The following is an 18,874-nucleotide window of genomic DNA, read 5'->3' on the forward strand; positions in this document are numbered from 1 at the left end:
ATCAAAGTGATTATACGGCCGCACCTGCATTTTGCCGAGACAAAAGAGCTCTGAGACGACGGGGATTGCGCGGCACCGTCAACAAAGATCGCCAAAACCCCCGCCGCAGTTTTAAACAATATAATGCGAAAGTCAAGGGCGGGCAGGCACGCCGCTGATAAATTAGTTCTAGCGCGGACGATTCCGGGCTGAATGAAAAATACGATTCACGACGTTAAGACATGACGATGTGTCGGGATACTGATGTGTACGCAGCTGCAGCGAGGACCGAGATGAATATTGAGTGTATTCCCAAACCATCTGCGCTTTTAATCAGGAGTCGCAGCATGTGCGGAAACAAACGGTCGAAATAGCTCGTCTTGTCTTTGCTCCTCTACGGGTTTGTGTCATGGCTGCGTGCGTGAAAGGACGAAGATGACTCCAAAATACGTGAGAGGTCTGACTTCCAAGGGCTAATTTAAAATTTACGGCGATAAATGGCTCATATTTCATTCGGGCCGAGGAGTGCGGCTTTTAAAGCACTTGACTGGATTGTGGTGTCTCACCTCCCACGTCGGGAACATGATTTCACCCGTGCATGAAATGTTATCCCAGCCTTGCTGCTCTGAAAATACATCTCCGCTCATCACACTGTTTTTTTTTTTTTTTTAAATAAACTTGCCCAGAAATGAGAAACATGAGATGTTGTTAGCTCCTGTGGTGTGTTAGCACAAGCGCTCAGGCTAACTGGACGAATGGAAGTGAGCACCTAAAATTGAGTAGGGAGTCGGCCATTTTGGTTTGAATAATGTATTTTGGATGAACACTCGGTGGTGGGGCGTGGCATCAAAGTTTCATGAACATGGATTGTCTTTGCAAAAGGGGGCGAGAGGGCTCGTCAGTCCCAACTAGTAGCTTCAATTCCGTTTTCATTACCTTTTGGCCTCTTGCAATGTTTCCAAGCACCAACTGCACTTGATGCGTCAAGCAAAAACACGTGACTTCCTCAGATGAGTCCTGTCAAGGGCCACGCTTGTCTTATTAATTCCGCACTCTTACTTGTAAAGGCCGTCCTCTTTAATTGCCTGTGATTATTTTTTCGAGATGTGATGTTAGAGCGATGCGGCATCATGAATCCATTATGGTTCAACCCGGGAGTCAAGCAAAAATGAATACCTGCGCGGCTTAATAAGCCCACGAAAGATAAAGCGTCATTCCCCCGTTGTGCAATTAGCTCAGTAAATGACAAGCTTTTTGAATTGCTGATATTTTTCCCAGCATGACTGCAGTAAGCGTTAGCATGTGCACCCTCTTCATTCTCATTCCGTTCTTGGTGACTCTGAGTGACACAGCACACAATGAATGTCAGCATTGTAATACAAAATAAATCTAAAAGGGCTCGATGGGACGCGCGCGGCTCGATAAAGGGAGCCTTGCGGTCGTATTATTCATATTATCTCCGCCATTGTGTTTCCTGGGGAACAAAAGAAGCTCCTTTTATTGGAAAGCCGAGGCGGGGACTTCTCATAACGACAGCTTTGTTGGTTGCCCGCAAAAACCCGCTGCTTAAAAAAAGACATATTATTCCGGTACCTCCACAAGGACGTTCGATTAATCATTTGGAGTTGAAAATTGGAGCCCCTAGTGAGGACGAGCTGTGCTGCGTGTAATTGTGGCTGTCTGAACTTTTTCATACGGGGGAGGGGCGGGGCGAAGTGGTGAGGTGGAACTGTCTGTTAATTAACCGGAGAGATCCGATGATGGACACACAGGGCAGTCACGCGCCATTTAGTAGCTCAGAGTGGCGCAGCGACATCATGGCCGCCGGACTCCATTAGAGGATGTCACTCCTGTTTGTTTTAATGCGCTTCTATTTTGCCTCCTTTTCACCTCGACCTGTTTTCACCTCGCATTATTGGCTGACGGGCGCCCGTGTTGTCCTCGGCCAAACCTTTCTGTTATTATCAGTCCATTTGTTGTGCTTTTTCAGTGCTTTTTCTTGCGGGTGTCATCCGACTTTAACATCAGTTTGTTTAACTTTGAAGTGAATAATTCAGGCGTATGCAGGCGAAGGCTATCAGTGAAGGTGCTGATTTAAACTTGGATGTTTCCGCTTTCCAGCGCAATACAATGTTATCTTTGTAAAGTCAGCTTTTGTACGGTTTTGTAAGTGTCATGGCTGGTGAGCGCCGTTTCACACCGCCTTAAATGTGTCGGTCGGAAAGGGAGCATTGATTTATTTACTAAGGAATGTAAATGACTGGCTGTCACCGTTTGGTTGGCGGAAAGAAAAACGAAGAGAGGCACATTGTCCTTTGTTGTGATTGAATTTAGCTTGTATGAAAGAAGCTAGCAAAGGTTTTTCTCTGTGAGCCTTTTCATCCCGACCGTCTGCAGTTTGCGAAAGCCTGATTATGCCTTGCGTGCAACTTGCATCATTTCCACGCCATCATCAAATTAGTTTGGGAAGAAAACTTTGTGCTGATTGCACTCCAAACTTTCTCTCCACGTTTTAGTGTTAGCTTCACTATTCAAAAGTCGGTTTGTCCTTCAATATGTAATAACCCTGATTAAGAGGGAAAAAAACACTGTCAGACGCCAGACAAATTATTTGTTATGTCCCTGACACCTGACGTGCACAGGGAATGTCATAAAACTGTTTACTGAGCAGTCAAAAAAGTCTGTCAAAGTTAATGCGAATGCTTTTTTGTGAGGGGTGAAAATGAGCCACCGCATTGCTACAATTTTATTTATTTTTTTGCTCTGTATTGTGCAAAAGGTAGTAGTGCTTGTCTTTGCAATAAAACCAGTTTAATAGATGAACCCGGCCGGCTCCTATTTGAACAGGTCGCTTAGCAAAGCACAAGTGGAGCCGGCGATGCATAACAACTGCCAACTCATTTGTAAGCATACCGTTGACAATCGACTGGAAATGATTTGAAATGAAGTGTGAACGACGATTAACTCGACAGGCCCCAACGCTTCGTTCTGATTCGCTCGGCTTCGCTTCACTTGGGAGAGTCGTTGACAACTCAAACTCGGAGCCGAGACAGACGGTGTTTAGCAAGCGTCAAGCGTGTTAATAACATAAGTAAATAAAACTGGAAATTTTTTTCTGCATTTTATTTCTAAACAACTGACAACAATTAGAAATGATTAAAACAAATTAGTATTATTACATTAATTCTGTCTTTTAGATGAGCGTGATTGAAAATGCTAATTGCCTTCCGTGTTCCGTCTTATGTCCTGATATCTCGTTTAGTCTTCTGATTGGGTCACGGGATGTTAATTAATATCCCGTTAGCTGATTCTATCTCCACCAGACACCTTTTCAGGGAATAATGTTTTTATCTAAAAGACAGCGTGACAGCACAAGCATTTAAAATAGTTTCCGGATTGTGATACATCTGAAAAATCTTGGTTGCCGTGGCAATGACAGTAGTCTAAACTCTTGTGGGACTGAAGCCGTTCATTTTAGAACTACATTTTAGAGCTACATTTTAGAAAAGTCGAGTGTGATCCGACTTGAATCGTCTTGTTCAAAAAGAAGAAGTGAGAAACTGAAGAATAACACAAGAACTGAGAAACTGAGAAAAGAACTGGATTGTTTCCCTTTAGAACTGCTCAACTTCCCAAAAAATGCTAACCGCTATACGATCTTAGCGCACGTGTTTCTTTGACGGGAAAATTATGACAAAAGTACGTTTCTAGTTTAATAAAGCCGAGGGTGACGGCAGAATGACGACGACCGGTGTGAGATGAGTTGTCACGCTAGCGGGTAGATGATGCCAGGCTCCGCCGCTCAGTCGGAGCCATTTGCTTTATTGATATTACTCAAATTTGGAGCCCGGCGACATTAACAAGTGAATGCGATTTTCCAAATAGCGTCATTATGCCCGCAGCCGGCATTCGATGACTGCAACAACCACCTGGGAAGCTAACAGACGCAAAAGGCGACATGGACAAAGGCGACTGAGCCTCGGGCGCCATGTTGTTGCTTCTGGACTCTTTACATGAAGATAGATGAAGTGCAAGTGTACATCTACTGAGACCGACCTCTAAAACAACAACAACAAAACGGTGCAACAGATAAATGAGAGCAATTTTATTCATGTCGAACCTCCTTTAAAGCTCATTTGGAACAATCGTCAACTCAGCAACTTCAAAGCTGCCCTTTTGTCTCCCAATTTAATGACAAGAAGCGATGTTTAACTTTTGGCTAACAATGGAGCGTTAATATTTTGAGCTCACTTTCAATATTCATTGCTCATTCATCACCGCAAATATAAAAAAAAACTTGCACTGCCGTCTTTGTGCTAGTTAAAATTCTCCATCATGCACCATCAACAAAATGCTTGATTCTTTCCGCCCAGCACCAATAAAAAATAGATTCCCCAAATAGTGTTAGAGGTTATAAAAACAAACATCGTTTCTTTCTCTCGACGCCGCAGGCCTAAAAAATGCGCTGAAGAACGGATACAAGAAAACAAATATGAAACTCCGGGGGGAGGGGGGCGTACAGGGTCATCACACGAGTGCTTGACAATTCGCCACTACATCATTTTGTCGGCTCTTGGAATGATTGCGGATAACTATCGGATCATCAAAAAAAAAAAAAAGCCGATTGTGCAATAAAAAGCAAGCGGATTAACTTTGTTTGCGTTGGCTGCCGCTTACAGAGCGGACTGGTCGTGGAATAACGTCACATGGACAAGTGGTTATGCGAACTCACGCATCTTTTAATCGCTCACATCCCGGATGTGCATTGCTCCTTAATTTCCTGGTTCAAACTTTTTGTGTGTTGACACGACTTTTAATGATCTCTGGTCTCTGTATAAAACCATAAATCTGAATCTGTCAAGTGCACATGGCTGGCCTTGAAAGGAGCCTCTCTCTTCCGTCCGTGCTCTCGGGTCTCGGGAATGAGCGTGCTACTCGTATTCGCTGTTTATCTCTAAGCTTGGGGCTAATACAATCGCTCTCAGTGCTGTTTAAATAGCCTGAAGGGCCTTCAAGAAGTTGACGTTCAAACAGCCAGATAAGCCAGGGATGCGAGCATACTTCCTGTCATTCCAGTGAATAAAATTAGATTTGACGTATAATTTTGCGTTGAAATGTACTTCATCTTGTTGAGCTTTGGTAAGGGGAGTCCCTGTTTGTCTGTGATTAAAGGGGAAGTTAACTCGAAAAATTTCTGTGTAATATGTTTTGTGCGGCCCAACTAGTCGAAACACAGTGTTCTGATGAATGCTTTGTTTGTGGAATATGAATTGAATAGGCAAAATTCACCCATTTTTATCCATCTCAGTGGGTGGCCATTTTGCCACTTGCCGTCAACAGGAAATTACATCACAGTTGCCAGTCACAACCAATCACTGCTCGCCATTTTTTTTCCGATTGAGCCACGATTGGTTGTGACCTAAGAAGCAGCAACTGTGATGTAACTTTCAGTTGACCGAAAGTGGCAAAATGGCCGCTGAATTCAGCTGCTTAAGTCATATTCCATATTCCAAAGCAATATTAACCTGAACGACGTGTTCGGATTCGTGGGGTCACACACAACATATAATGAAAACGTTACAGTTGCATTCCCTATTACTATCTTCTCCTAATAATTTAGCAAGCCATCATACAAATAATGTGACCAAATGAAGTGCAACATCATGACACTCATGAAACCATTCTGAAGCAAAAAAAAATATATATATATTATTGCAAGTTAATAACAATTACGTAATTTCATTTTCTTTTCTAAAAGTTTGGCAACATTTTGCGCCACCTGAAGTTGATCACACCAGAGGGAGAGCGTTCAGTTGAAGGTGCAATTTGGTTTCGCGAGAATGATTTCTATGGCTCAGCCGCCCACGTCGTCTCCTCGGATGTTGTAGCTTCCCACTCATATTAGCCACATACATGCATACATTATCAGCCGGCATCCTCATCACTCTCCATCCTGCTAATGTCGCTGTCAGTTGTGGCGGATGGCGACTATTACGCGCCACAGATCATCAGTCAGTGGCCTACGTAAATACTGGCACTTTTATGATGCCGCGAATTAGCCCGCCGGTGATTTAGCTAGCGAGCGCCTCTCGTGTTTTGACATAGCCTTCAAGCGTGATCTGATGGATTGCTGTCCTGATATTTTCATATTGTGTCTTCATGTTTTGTCTTCATCGCCCCCTGCTGGCCTGGATGTATTTTTTGCTTTCTTTCTTCCTTTCTTCCTTGGCTGCAGATCAATTACTTTATCATTCAAGCCCCATTAAACAGCCATCCCATCATATATAAAATATAATTGTCGGCTATAAACTTTGCGAGGCCACCGGAGAGCAAAGGCACCTGCTGAATACAGAGTCGAAAGGGGCCCGTCTCGCTAATTGTATAGGATATTTATGTGCACATGTCTCCTAAGTGTCTTTTAATACCTGCGTGTTTCAATCTATAGTAATAACAGCGAGGGCAGGAAAATTACTTTTGCACATCATCATATTGCTCCTTATAGAAATAGCGCTTTAATGGGAACTGTTAAAGGCTCCAACTTGTTTATCATGTTTTATTCTTTCTAGTCCTCCAGGCCCAAACATGTCTTGATGAACAATTTTACAATTCAATATTGTTGTTTACTCAAAAATAAAACGTCACCTCAAGCAAGCTGTCTCAATAGAGCAGTTTGAATGTTGACTGGTTTCAGTATCAGCCAATTTATAGTGGAAGGTCAGAGCGGCCTCGAGTATTAATAGCACAGTACTAAGCGGGAATCAAGCCGCAGTGCACTGAAGATGCTGCATTAGCAAGGACGCCGAGTATTGATCACGTAGAGGAGGAGTCATCATTTGAGCCCAAAGTCCTCTTCCTTTTAGCACTGAGGTTTTTTTGAAATGTAAAGTTCCTTAAATAGAAGTTATTTATTTATTTATCCGTTTATTTATTATTGCTTAATTAGCGTGCTACATGGGATGTTCTTTAATTGCAACCACAGACTGTACTCAAAGTTAACTAATTAGTAAAATTCCTTTTTCAAAGTTAACAGTGACAACTCGACATGTTATATGCTAGTTTCATATTAATTACATGTCTGTCTGTCGCATCTTGACAACTCCGTCAAATATTTCATCTAATGTTGCTTAGCCCACACTCTGCGTGTTGTTTAGATATATCTTTTTCTTTTTGGAGCCTCCATAGCAGATTTAGCCTGCGGCGGCGGCGACGTGATATTCATGCTAGTTTTCACAGGATGAGCTTAGAGATAAGATGAGAGCCATGACTCCCCCTTGGAGAATTGGGGAATGGAATTTAAAAGCTATTTTAGGCGGCGGTGTCAGGTACAGTCACGTCACCTGGGTTTGACATTATTGAGGAAAGGGGACGGAATCCCCACCAGTGCTAGATATGCATGAGGGGGGGCACCAAAGTGAGGCGTGAGGAACTCTTTGAGGTGCTGGAGGTCGATGTACAGTCAGATGTACATTTGCTGGGGAATGCTGGAATTCCCGATAATCGCTTTGTGTGAAGCCTCGCGTCTCGTTTCAAGAGGCCTCTCCTCATGCTCAAGCGTGTTTACTCTCCAGCGAGCATGCTTCCCCCCAACCTCCCGCCTTCCCCTCGCCTCTCCGGCGTGCCTCCAATCGGCGCACGTTTGCGCTTCCTTTTAAGGAGTCATCGCCCGTTGCCCGTTACCGACACGTGTGTAGCATCTGCGCCGGCAGACGTGCATTCACTCGAAGGCCCCACAAAGGCTCAGGCGGAGGAATTAGCCCTCAAGGCAAAACAAAGCCTGGCCGGTTGGTATTTCAAAGTTTGGAATGAGCCGTCAGGCGGCCGACAGCGTTCCGCCTTGACGTGTGACCGTAAAAGAAACTTGGGCCTAATTTATAATGCAGCCGCTTAAGTTTTGAAGCGGACGCCAGGTATGCGCTGGCCTTTGTCCAACTGCAGATTTACTGTAAGAGGAAGAAAGAAAGATTGGAAGCAAAATCATCTTCAAGCGTTTTGCTTTGACATTGCCGTTTTTCTTCCACACGCTGGATGTTTTTCTTCCTGTGACACACACACACACGTGCGCACACACAAACGCACACACACGCATGTCTCAATATAGTGGAGTGCCATGTCTAAAGAGTTCCAGCAGCTTGTTGCTCTGGCTGTCAGCAGCCGAGACCCACCGCAGAGGTGAGGATGTGTGTGAAGCTGCTCCAAACACATCTGCCAATCCCATTTCTCTTCTCACCTGCAATTTGAAATCCAAATCACACCGGCAACAAGGACCACGGAAAACTTGAAGGTCCCATTTGAAAATGTTTGGTCACATGACGTCAAAAAGCAAATGGTGTGACGAAGTTTAAAAAGCAGTTGTGAGTATTTTAATTCTATTCTTGAAACCGCTTTTGGCGGGATTCCTTTGGCGGACATCCCTGCCACCCGACATAACCTCTCACTCTCATGAATATGATTATTATTCCAGTTCCCCGCATTGTTTGGGCAGCGCAGCCAGTCCCTGTCAAGCCGCCGTCTGTTCCTGGAGCGGTCGCTTGCCAGAGCGAGAAGCCGCTCTGCTCCGCTAAGCTGGATTGCAGCAGCGGCAAGTCACCTCAATAAAAGAGCAACTCCTGCTTGCCCGGGATCATAAAAGAGAATAAACAAGGTTAGGCGGAATAATTATGCTGAGCCGCTTCCTGGCATGACTTTGTCAGCCCAGCACACAAAGCAATCCCTTCGAGGTCACGAATTGCTCAGTCTGACTCCAAAAGCATTGCCATACGTGACGTTGCGCTCCCGCTAGCAACATTTGACAAAAACCCGAGGTGAGCTGCGGTTTGTGCGGGGACCGAAATATCTGAAAACTTGCAAATGCGGTGTTAAATAAATGATGCGTTACGCAACGTTTCATGCACGCTTGCCGCGGGTTGGCGTGGAAACCAAATGTGTGAACTGAAAATAAATAAACTTCACTCTGCCATTTTGTTGATGGCCAAGTTTGGCTCACGACAACATGGAGGGGGGTGGGGGGGCAATGCCAGCTCTGCTGAATTAGTTATTCTTCCAACAAATGTATCACTTTTTTGAGCCTGAAAATGTATTAACTTTCCCTCATACAGTACATAATTATGCTTAACTCATTCACTGCCATTGACGGCTATGGACGTCAAATATCAATTTTGACTGAGCTGGCCGTGTTATGAGGTGCAAAAACAGTCATGCTAAAATCTTGCTCTGTCATTCACGTTTGCAGTACTAGCGATCTTATTTATGATCTTATTATCAAAAGTAATGCAAAAGTAAATTAGGGAATATTGCACAACATTGCAAAGTGGCACACCTTAGCATAGCACGGAATATTCCTCCGCTTGAACTTTTGGTTTTCTTCCAGTTTGACACCCCGCCCCCTCCCCTAGTTGTGCAATGTGTTTGTTGAATCCCCGCAGAGTACTCTCCAAAACACGCTGCGCTAAGAGCCTCCTTAACAGGCTACTGAGGCGAAGCCTGCCACTTTTCTGCTAGGGTGCGAGCCACGGACTCTCGTTTGCAGGTGCTAATTGCAAAGTGATTAATGGCTCCCATTCACAATTCGTGCCGTCACGACTCTTAACTCTCCCTTGAGGTACGAGACCAATAGATTCCAAACGGGAACATTTAGTCAATTTTTTTTAGAACGCAGCAATTCACGAAACAGAGACTGAATGCTTTAGCGTTGTGAGAAATTTTGGGCTTGACCCCTCCCTCTTGCAGCGTGAAGGTGCAGCGGTGCACATAAAGGCACGGATGAGAGACTTTGACGTGGATGACTGGCCTGTGCAGTCCTGACCTCAACTTGATATAACACCTTTGGGATAAGATTCTCTATCTCCACCAAGCCTTTTCGCCCAAAAACACAAATTCACTTCTGGGGAAATGGACCAAACTTTCAATCAAGCCACGCTCAAAACCTTCCGGGAAGCCTTTCCGGAAGTAACTGCCTTATAGCGGATTTATTCTAATTAAGAGTTAAATTGCTCAATCAGGACTGACACAATCTGCAATTGAAAATGAAACAGACGAGACGGCTGTAACCAATCAGGCGGGCCACGGGGATTTGGCGCACAGACGGAACCTCTCAGCTTTTATTTTCACACGGACGTTGCGGGTCTGAGAAGGAAAATCCTCTCAAGCCGCAAATGTTATAATAGTTACAAGCGGGATTTAGTCAAAGATGAAAGCAACCGATAAGCTTCGCGCAGGCCGACGATTTAACCGTTCCCGCGTTGAGACAGCTGGACGGATGGAGCAAGCAGATGGTTTCCCCTCCGGGCTTGTAATCAGCCCGCTTGCGAAGTTCGACTTAGCAGTCCGGTATGTCAGCGCAGCTCTTGGTTTGTAGCCGTTGCTGAGCAGCAGAAGCTTCGCCTTCCAATGTCCTCACTTAAATCTTTCTCAATGAAAATCTGTCACCTTGAAGAGCCAACTCAGATTATCTGCGCTCAGCCACAGCAAATCCATCTTCTTTTGCGTTGGCTGCTTCTTGTCAGCGGCGAGTTCCTGACACGTGGCCTCGCGCTGTTGCGCAAGCCCTTGTCTCTGTGTGCGAAGGCTTTATTGCAATATCTTGAGAGACGGAGTCATGTATAAACTTAGTTTTGCCATGCGATGGTACCACTTTGCCAAGATTGCATTTTTCGGGGCAGCATTGAGGTCTACTGGAAGAGAGAAGCCACATGCTAACTTCCAACGCTACCGCTATAGCTTTTCACATGTTGTGTTAGCATTAAGCTAGCACCTTTCCTTAAAAAAAAAAACATTAAGTTGAAACTTTAAATAACAAACGTTGAATTCTCTTGTGTTTCATGTGTCAGTTTGACAGACAACCTCAACGAAAAACATCTCTCAGTTTTTAGTCAGATATGATAATTGTTTGTACTTTACAGAATGAATCAACAATCCACTTGTTTGTTTCACCAAAGCTTGTCGGGGCATGTTTCGCTGCAATGAGATTGGTCAAAAAAGAAAGTTGGCCCCTGGTATTTACACTGAGCAATCCTTCCTCAGCAGTCTTGACAATAAAGCGACGTTTCGAGACATTTATGAGGCCGCAAATGTCTCGGTCGAGCGGTTCCGATGCCCTGCTGGATGTCACAGATGGTGAGTTTGCAGCAACAAGCTTTCACCTCCGCTATATTTACTATCCTCCTGAGGTTGATTTCAAAGTGCTCAAAAAGGAGCTTGATGTAGAAGTTGAAGACGCTCCCATCCTTTGTATAATCTTGCATTAGCGCTCGACGCATCTGCGTGGAGGCCAATCAGCCACGCGGTCACGCTACGGTGAAAGTGAATCAATTTATCTTTGAAATATTCATCTCATTAGTGGAGCTGTGATGCTCAAGTGCACATTTAACGCTCATTTCTCGCTGCTTATGTTGCTGATAAATCGTTAGATGGATCTCTGCACTCAAATATAGTACATGGACTTACATATTTACATTTAATTTCCCTTTCATTTACATAGCGTAGTGATGCGTTGCTGGGCCAAGCATTTTCTTCCACAGAGATTTTTGATGATTTTTTTTCTGTTTAATCAAATAAATATGAATTCACATACCGTATTTTCCGCACTATAAGGCACACCTAAAATCCTCCAATTTTCTCAAAGGCCGACAGTGTGCCTTATAATCAGGTGCGCCTTATATATGGACCAATATTGAGCCACTACAGCAGGCGTGTTCAAAGTCCGGCCCGCGGGCCAAATGTATATATCTTAGATATGGACAAAGTTTTAAAATGGGCCATTTGTTGAAGGCGCGCCTTATAATCCGGTGGGCCTTATATATGGACAAAGTTTTAAAATGGGCCATTCATTGAAGGTGCGTCTTATAATCCGGTGCGCCTTTTAGTGCGGAAAATAGGGTACTTAAATTTATGCTTGAAGTGCATATCACAGGATAACAAATGACACCACATTAAACATCACAACTTGCTTCGAATCCCTTTTTTTATGTGGGATGGGTGGCTCAATTGAATGCAAACGCCAAATTTGTTTCCATGACAACTGGGACAGTACCCAGGCTAGCATCAAAGGAAACGGCTACTCAGCATTGTCAACCTATAAGCCTTGTCGCTTTTCAGTGTTTAGAAACTTTTCGCAACTATTTTGCGGTGCTTTGAAAACCTTTGGGCAATCTGAGACAAAAAAAAAAAAGCATGACGAGTTCAGTCTTCCTTTCTGGGACTGCCAATGACTCACGTTGGCCTCCGTGACCTTATCGCTATACGTTGCTCGCATAGCTAGATGAGCAAGGATGCAGTGAATAAATCTTTTTTAGCCCAATGAAGTGAAAGAGGCTAATTTCCCCGGTCCACCTGAAGATCTGTCACAGGAAAGTGGTTTGGAATCGCTGTACGAGGTTGTCATGGTGCGAGCATACACAAATGGGTGTCTTGTCAACAAATGATGAATTAAAGCGCACTTCCTGTTCTGCGCTCACTCGGCCATAATTTGCATCCTGTATGGCGGCAATTCCGTACGGTTAACTCTGAATTAGCTTATGTAACACGTACCACTTTAGAATGAACTTTTGAGATTTATTAACGAGTCTTCGGCCATTTAAGTGCTTATTTTTAAGCCAGCAGCAAAAGTATGAAGTCTTTAAGATCATTTTTTACCTTTAAAAAAGAAAAGAACTTGGCATCATATGACTTCATCACTGTTGATAGATTAGTGATGCTGAAAATAGAAACCTGCAGCCCAACGCCCACTCGGTGACCTCGCTCGCTCGGATCGGTCCGACAAATGTCAGCAAAGGCGCTGGTGTTGCATCACCATTAAATGAGTATCGATTTTGCCTCGTGTACCTGAATGTCCGGCTTAACACGGTCAAGCGTGGACTTGGAGTCTTGTTTGAACAGCATGGCCGTGGATTGGCTTGGCTCTGGGGATATTTACACTATACGAAGGATGTGTGTGTGTGTGCGTGTGTGTGTGTGTGTGTGTGTTTGTAGGGAAAAAAATTATTGCCCACAAAGACATTACATTAGTCAGCAGATGTGTTTGTCCATCAGAAAATCAAACATTCAGACAGTGATGAATCATTGTGTCTGCGTAAATTCTCGCACCGAAATAAATGGTAAGATGATAAATGTCTTGTTTGCAAATGAAGCACGAATAAAAGTAGCGCTATCAAAAGTGTCAAATGAATAAGACATTTGACAGAAAAGTTTCCACAGCCCTTTCAGAACATCTTAGGAATATTTTTCTACTTTTTAACAAGGTCCGCATTGCCTCCAAAATCCATATTTTAAATGACAAAAAGATCGAATGAAGACATATTTCCCTTACATCCTCCTTTCCCATCTCCATCTCATCTCTGCTAATTCAAAGTATTCAGACATTTCTGCAAGAAATATTTTGCCACGTTCTCCAAATCTTCCCTTATGTAAGTCACAATTCCGAACTCAGATGACTTGAAAATAACCAACAACAAGTCCATCTTGTTCTCCAAATGGAAATAATCCATAGCAGGACTTTGTGCAATTTTCGCAGTCGGATTGCTGAATCTTAAAATGTGACAAACAGTTGCTAGTCGTCATTTTCTTAGCATCGCCTCCGAATTAAACCGTGAGAACGTAAAAACGTAAAGAGACACATCGTTTAATGTTCCTCTAACGGCAAGCAATCCTTCTTGTGATTTTACCTCCAGATGGGAACCTGTTTCCTATTTGTCTTCTTTTCCCACATCTTCTGCGTCCGCCACCCTTCCTCGAAGAGGCAGCTCAGGGTAGCAAGTCGGCAAAGCTCCCATCTTCACACCGACACATTTTAATCCAATTAAAAACATGGTTAACATGCACAAGTGCACGTTCGTGTCAAACGGGCAGACTGGAATATGCTTTGTTTCATTTTCAAATGAGCTTTCTTTTGAGACCTTTTCAAATTAGTTTCTTGATGCCTTTTAGTCTCAATATATAATAAATATGTGAGTCCAAGAGAGCTCTAAACAAGAAGTCAGCACCACCCTGAGAGCTTCTTCTTTGGGCTATTTGGGTTCTTTACCTGCTCGGTGGGAGCGCTCTGAGCTCCAAATGCCTTTTCCCAGTGGGGTAATATGCCCTGTGTGTGTGTGTGTGTGTGCGTGTGCGCATGTGTGTGTGTGCGCACTACTGGTATGTGTGACTGATAGTGCTATTGTGATGTGCGTTTTTTTTTGGTATAATTTGCTTTTGTGTGTAGAGCTTGCATGGCTGGATTCCGTCTCGTCTTTGTCACCAAGGCTGCCTGGCATATTATTCATAATTAATAAACATTTTCAGGTTTCCGACTAATATGTGATGAATAAGGATGCATGTTTGCTTTGCTTGAGCAAAGCGACGTGAGATCAGCTCTCAGTAGACCTGCTGGGCAGCTCATGCGATAAACACCAAACAAAACTGCCATCAAATGTTTTGGTTGAAAGGCACAAACTTTTGAATGCAAAAAGTAATTACAAGACGCCTCATCTATAATCCAATTATTCAGAAATGGCTTTGACAGAAAAAGCAAGATCTTGTTTTGCTTGTTTGGCTCGGGCTTCCTTAAGTGACCCTACAACTAAATTGCAAACGCCACTTGTGAGCCATTAGTAGTCAAGGCTTTCATTGGGTGCCTTTTAGTGCCCGCATAGCACGCCTCTGTCTCAGAATCAAACAAACACGGACAGATAAGACTCATATCGACTCTTCTTAAGTGAATCGACCTAGACACAAGTTGAGCTATACTTTGGCAAAATGGAGGGGCGGGCAGACGGTCGGATAGATGGACAGATAGAAGCTCAGTGATTCTTAAAGTATAACTAGGGTACCACCACTGGTATGCAGGCTCCCTCTAGTGGTATACAAAAGAATCACTGCCCGAGTACGATTAAATTGTATTTAACTTCTAAGGTAAATGTTTTTAATTGTAATCTTTAAAAATGTTTATTTTTAGACATAGACATTGAAGTAATTTTTTTTTAACTTTATGGTGCAAGACATTGTTTTATTGTTTTACATTTGTTTTATTATTATTATCTTGTGTCGGTGTTAATGTTCCAACTGCGCACAATGTTATAATGGCTCATAATGCTAATAAATAAAATTAATTTTAAAGAATAAGAGCTCTGTTTCGCTCTTTATTTCATATGGATGATGAAATAAACTGTGTTAAGATGTAATCATGTTCTTTATATAAGATGTTTCTTACATCTGTGTTTTTGTTTATCAGAACATGCCAGGACACAATGACCTCCAACAGCACAGACTCTTCCGGTCTCTTCCGGATTCCCGACACCTTCCCCGCAGCCGGTTTGTCCCAGCAGTCCAACTCCTTCCATCAAGCGGGGACGGGACCCTGGTTGGTGTTTCACGTCACCACCCCAGGTGGCAATTCCTCTGCCGTGTTAAACTCCAGTCAATCACAAGATGGCAACGGGACATCGGCCCTGGATCCCCTGGGCGGGCACACGGTGTGGCAGGTGGTCCTCATTGTCCTGCTGACTGGAATGCTCTCGCTGGTCACCGTCATTGGAAACATCCTGGTGGTGGTGTCCTTCAAGGTCAACCGCCAACTAAAGACGGTCAATAACTACTTCCTGCTGAGCTTGGCGGTGGCTGACCTCATCATCGGGGTCATCTCCATGAACCTCTACACGGCCTATCTCGTGATGGATTACTGGGCTCTGGGGAACTGGGCTTGTGACCTGTGGTTGGCTATTGACTACGTGGCCAGCAACGCTTCAGTTATGAACCTGCTGGTCATCAGCTTCGACCGCTACTTTTCGGTGACCAGGCCTCTGACTTACCGGGCCAAACGGACAACAAAGCGGGCCGGGGTCATGATCGGCCTGGCCTGGTTCGTTTCTCTGGTTTTGTGGGCCCCGGCCATCCTTCTGTGGCAGTACTTTGAGGGTCAAAGGACTGTGCCTCCCAATAAGTGCTACATTCAGTTCCTCCAGCAGCCCATCATCACCTTCTGTACGGCCATGGCGGCTTTCTACCTGCCCGTGACCATCATGAGTGTGCTCTACTGGCGGATTTACAAGGAGACGGAGAACCGCTCCAAAGAGTTAGCCGGGCTGCAGGGTTCGGGGGCCCGCGGCGGAGGCGGCAGCGGGATAGCGGCAAGAAATGGCAACGCCACGGTGGACAGAGCCAGTTTTGTGCGTCAAACTGGGAGCTCCAGAAGTTGCAACAGCTACGAGCTGACAAGGTTGTCGCAAAGGAAGAACGCCTGCCGGGAGTTGGTTAGCCGCCTGCACTGCTGGCCCGGGGTCCGATCCTGGAGACCCGGCAGCATCCGGCAAGGAGAGAGGGACCCGGACCAGAGCAGCACAGACAGCTGGAACAACAATGACAACGCTATCTCGCTGGACCAATCGGGCTCGTCGGATGACGAAGACTGCGGCGGGAGAGACGGCCACACCATTTTCTCCATCGTCCTCAGCCTGCCCGGCATAAAAGCGGCTGTCAACTCCCAGCTCACTTCTTGTGAGGACTTGGAGGAAGCCTCGGAACAGGACCCGCTAAGGGGGGCGGAGTTCAACAGACGCGGCCTTGCTGCCGGTGCGGCCGGCAGTCCCGACAGAACCGATCGCTCCGAAGCGAGCTACCACCAACGCTTCTGTTCACGCAGCAACGCGTCGGCCCTGACCGAGCGGGCCGCCTCCGACTCGGGTTGTCCGGACGACGCGGCGGCGGCCCCCGACTCCCGCACCACCGGCACCAAATCCCTTCCCATGTCCTTCAAAGAGGCGGCAATGGCCAAGCGCTTTGCGGCCCGAGCTCGAACTCAGATCTCCAAGAGAAAGCGAATGTCCATAGTGAAGGAGAAGAAGGCCGCTCAGACGCTCAGCGCCATTCTCTTTGCTTTCATCATCACGTGGACGCCGTACAACATCATGGTCCTGATCAACGCCTTCAGCAAAGCGTCCATTCCTAACACGCTGTGGGCGGTGGGCTACTGGCTCTGCTATGTCAACAGCACCGTCAACCCCATGTGCTACGCGCTGTGCAACAAGACCTTCCGGACCACCTTTAAGATGATCCTGCTGTGCCGCTGGGACCGGAAGAAGCGCCGGAAGCTGCAGTTCCAGCAGAGGCCGTCTGTGGTCTTCCACAGGAGGATTCCCAGAGAGTCCACGTAGGGGAGGGGCGAGTGGCTTGAAGATGGAATGAAAACCAAGAAGCGTCCACGGGGTTCTTTTGGGAGTTTGTCTGAGGCACTCACGCCTGAGCGCTCGTTTACGCCGGTTTCCATGTTTGTGTGCTCGTCGTGTCCGTGTGCATGCAAGGAGGGCGGGGTTAGGTCGGATCCACAAACCAGAGACGTCTATCCGGTCTCGAAGAACTCGACCGTGAAGGAAACGTGCAAAGGGCTTGAAACAGAACAGAACGTCTTTCGTTGAGGGCTGGGATATTAAAAGTGCAATTGAGGCAAGGGGAAAAGGAAAAAGCTTTGTCACACGGTTCTCACGGAGTTGTTGATTCTTGTCATTTTCTCTTTGTCCTTTGCTAGATCAGTAACGTGCGGATGGACTCGAGTGTTTTTGCCTTTGTAACCAAATGGAACTTGGCATCTGTAATTTGTCAACAAAAGCTAACTTTTGACCGCCATGGTTTTTTTCATTCCCTTTCTTGTTTTGCTTTCCTAGATAGATTGTGCTAAGTGGGATCGAAAACATTCTTCAGAGGTGTCCGACAAATCTTTTTATTTTTGCTCTCCTCTTCTTGAGCCAGTCTGAAAATGACTTTTACAAATCGTCTGTATGGCGCCACAGTTGGTGAACCGCAGTTGTGTTCAATGTGATTGTTGTGCTTTTGAAAACAATGGCGATGACGAGTACATACGGTTGTCTTGACGTCATTGTGATAATGATGATGCTATTCTGTTGGTGTACCTTTGCAGCTCTCTCACACACACAAAGATGTCGATTTTCTCGGACACAGCCTTCTGTGAACTTTCTACTGTAATGCTTTTGTCAGGTTATCTTTATGCTTATTTGTGGAGCCAGGGCGACCTCTAGTGGCGTGAGGGGGACCGAACACGCTCACTGTCAATTCCATTTCTGGTGCAGTTTCATTCACAAACCCAGTTGACTTTAAGAAGACACATTTGAATTTAAAAAAAAAAAAGGGAAACGTTTATTCAGATCATACAGTTTATTAAATATGTATTTATTTTAATCCAGGTCATGAGAAAGTCTTGAAATCTATTTTGGTTTGATGGTGTATAAAGTGTGAACAGAAATGATTTTAAATGTTTAGTATTCTTGCGGAATAGGCCTTAAATAGCACAGCTCCAAAATGATTTATGGAGGACTGGAGGCGCTGACCATTTCGCACTAATTGCAAATATCGGTCGATCCAGCCATCCAATTTCTAAAGCGTCAAGGTCGCAGGTGAGCTGGCTCTTATCCCAGCAAACTTTGGGCACAATTGGGCAGCATACAAAGGGAGCGTGACATCATGATTGGCAGCTGCCCTGTTGGATCTTCATCTTTATGTACAGCGTAAGCTTGCAGCGCCCGAATGTGTCACAAGGAATATTGTACAGCTGCCATTCAACTTTAATGTACTGTATACAACAACAAAAAAGGTTGTTCTTTCAACACTTGGTATTTGATATGCATCTAACACAAGACTTTGTACATCGGTGGGGAATGTTTGTTCTCAAATATCGGGAATGTAAACATGGTGAACGCAGTTGTCTTTTTGTTACATTTCCAGTATGCGAATCATATGTTTGAAGTCAATAAACAGTTCCAAATGTTTGTGCCACAAAATATGTGCCAGTTATTTTAGTTGATTGCTTTTCAAACTATGGAGTGGCGCACTGGCTCCCTCTAGTGGTATATTTGAAGTCGATGTTCAAACGGAGCATACATTTCAAATCCGTACAGTTGTTTTGTTTTTAACTTAC

General features: G+C 44.9%; 1 protein-coding gene across 2 annotated transcripts in view; it reads left to right on the forward strand.

Moving 5' to 3' along the window:
• chrm3a (cholinergic receptor, muscarinic 3a) overlaps positions 1-18,737 on the forward strand; it is a 41,349-nt gene extending 22,612 nt beyond the window's left edge. For both annotated transcript variants that reach the window (XM_088384522.1, XM_088384521.1), the window contains one exon: positions 15,182-18,737. In XM_088384522.1, the coding sequence (XP_088240648.1) occupies positions 15,198-17,099 (1,902 nt within the window). In that variant the 5' untranslated portion in view covers positions 15,182-15,197 and the 3' untranslated portion in view covers positions 17,100-18,737. The remainder of the gene's footprint in view (positions 1-15,181) is intronic.
• The last annotated feature ends 137 nt before the right edge of the window (positions 18,738-18,874 follow it).

The sequence above is a fragment of the Syngnathus floridae genome, chromosome 9 (genome assembly GCF_059516105.1).
Source record: "Syngnathus floridae isolate MCC-2025c chromosome 9, RoL_Sflo_1.0, whole genome shotgun sequence".
Classification (NCBI taxonomy): Eukaryota; Metazoa; Chordata; class Actinopteri; order Syngnathiformes; family Syngnathidae; genus Syngnathus; species Syngnathus floridae.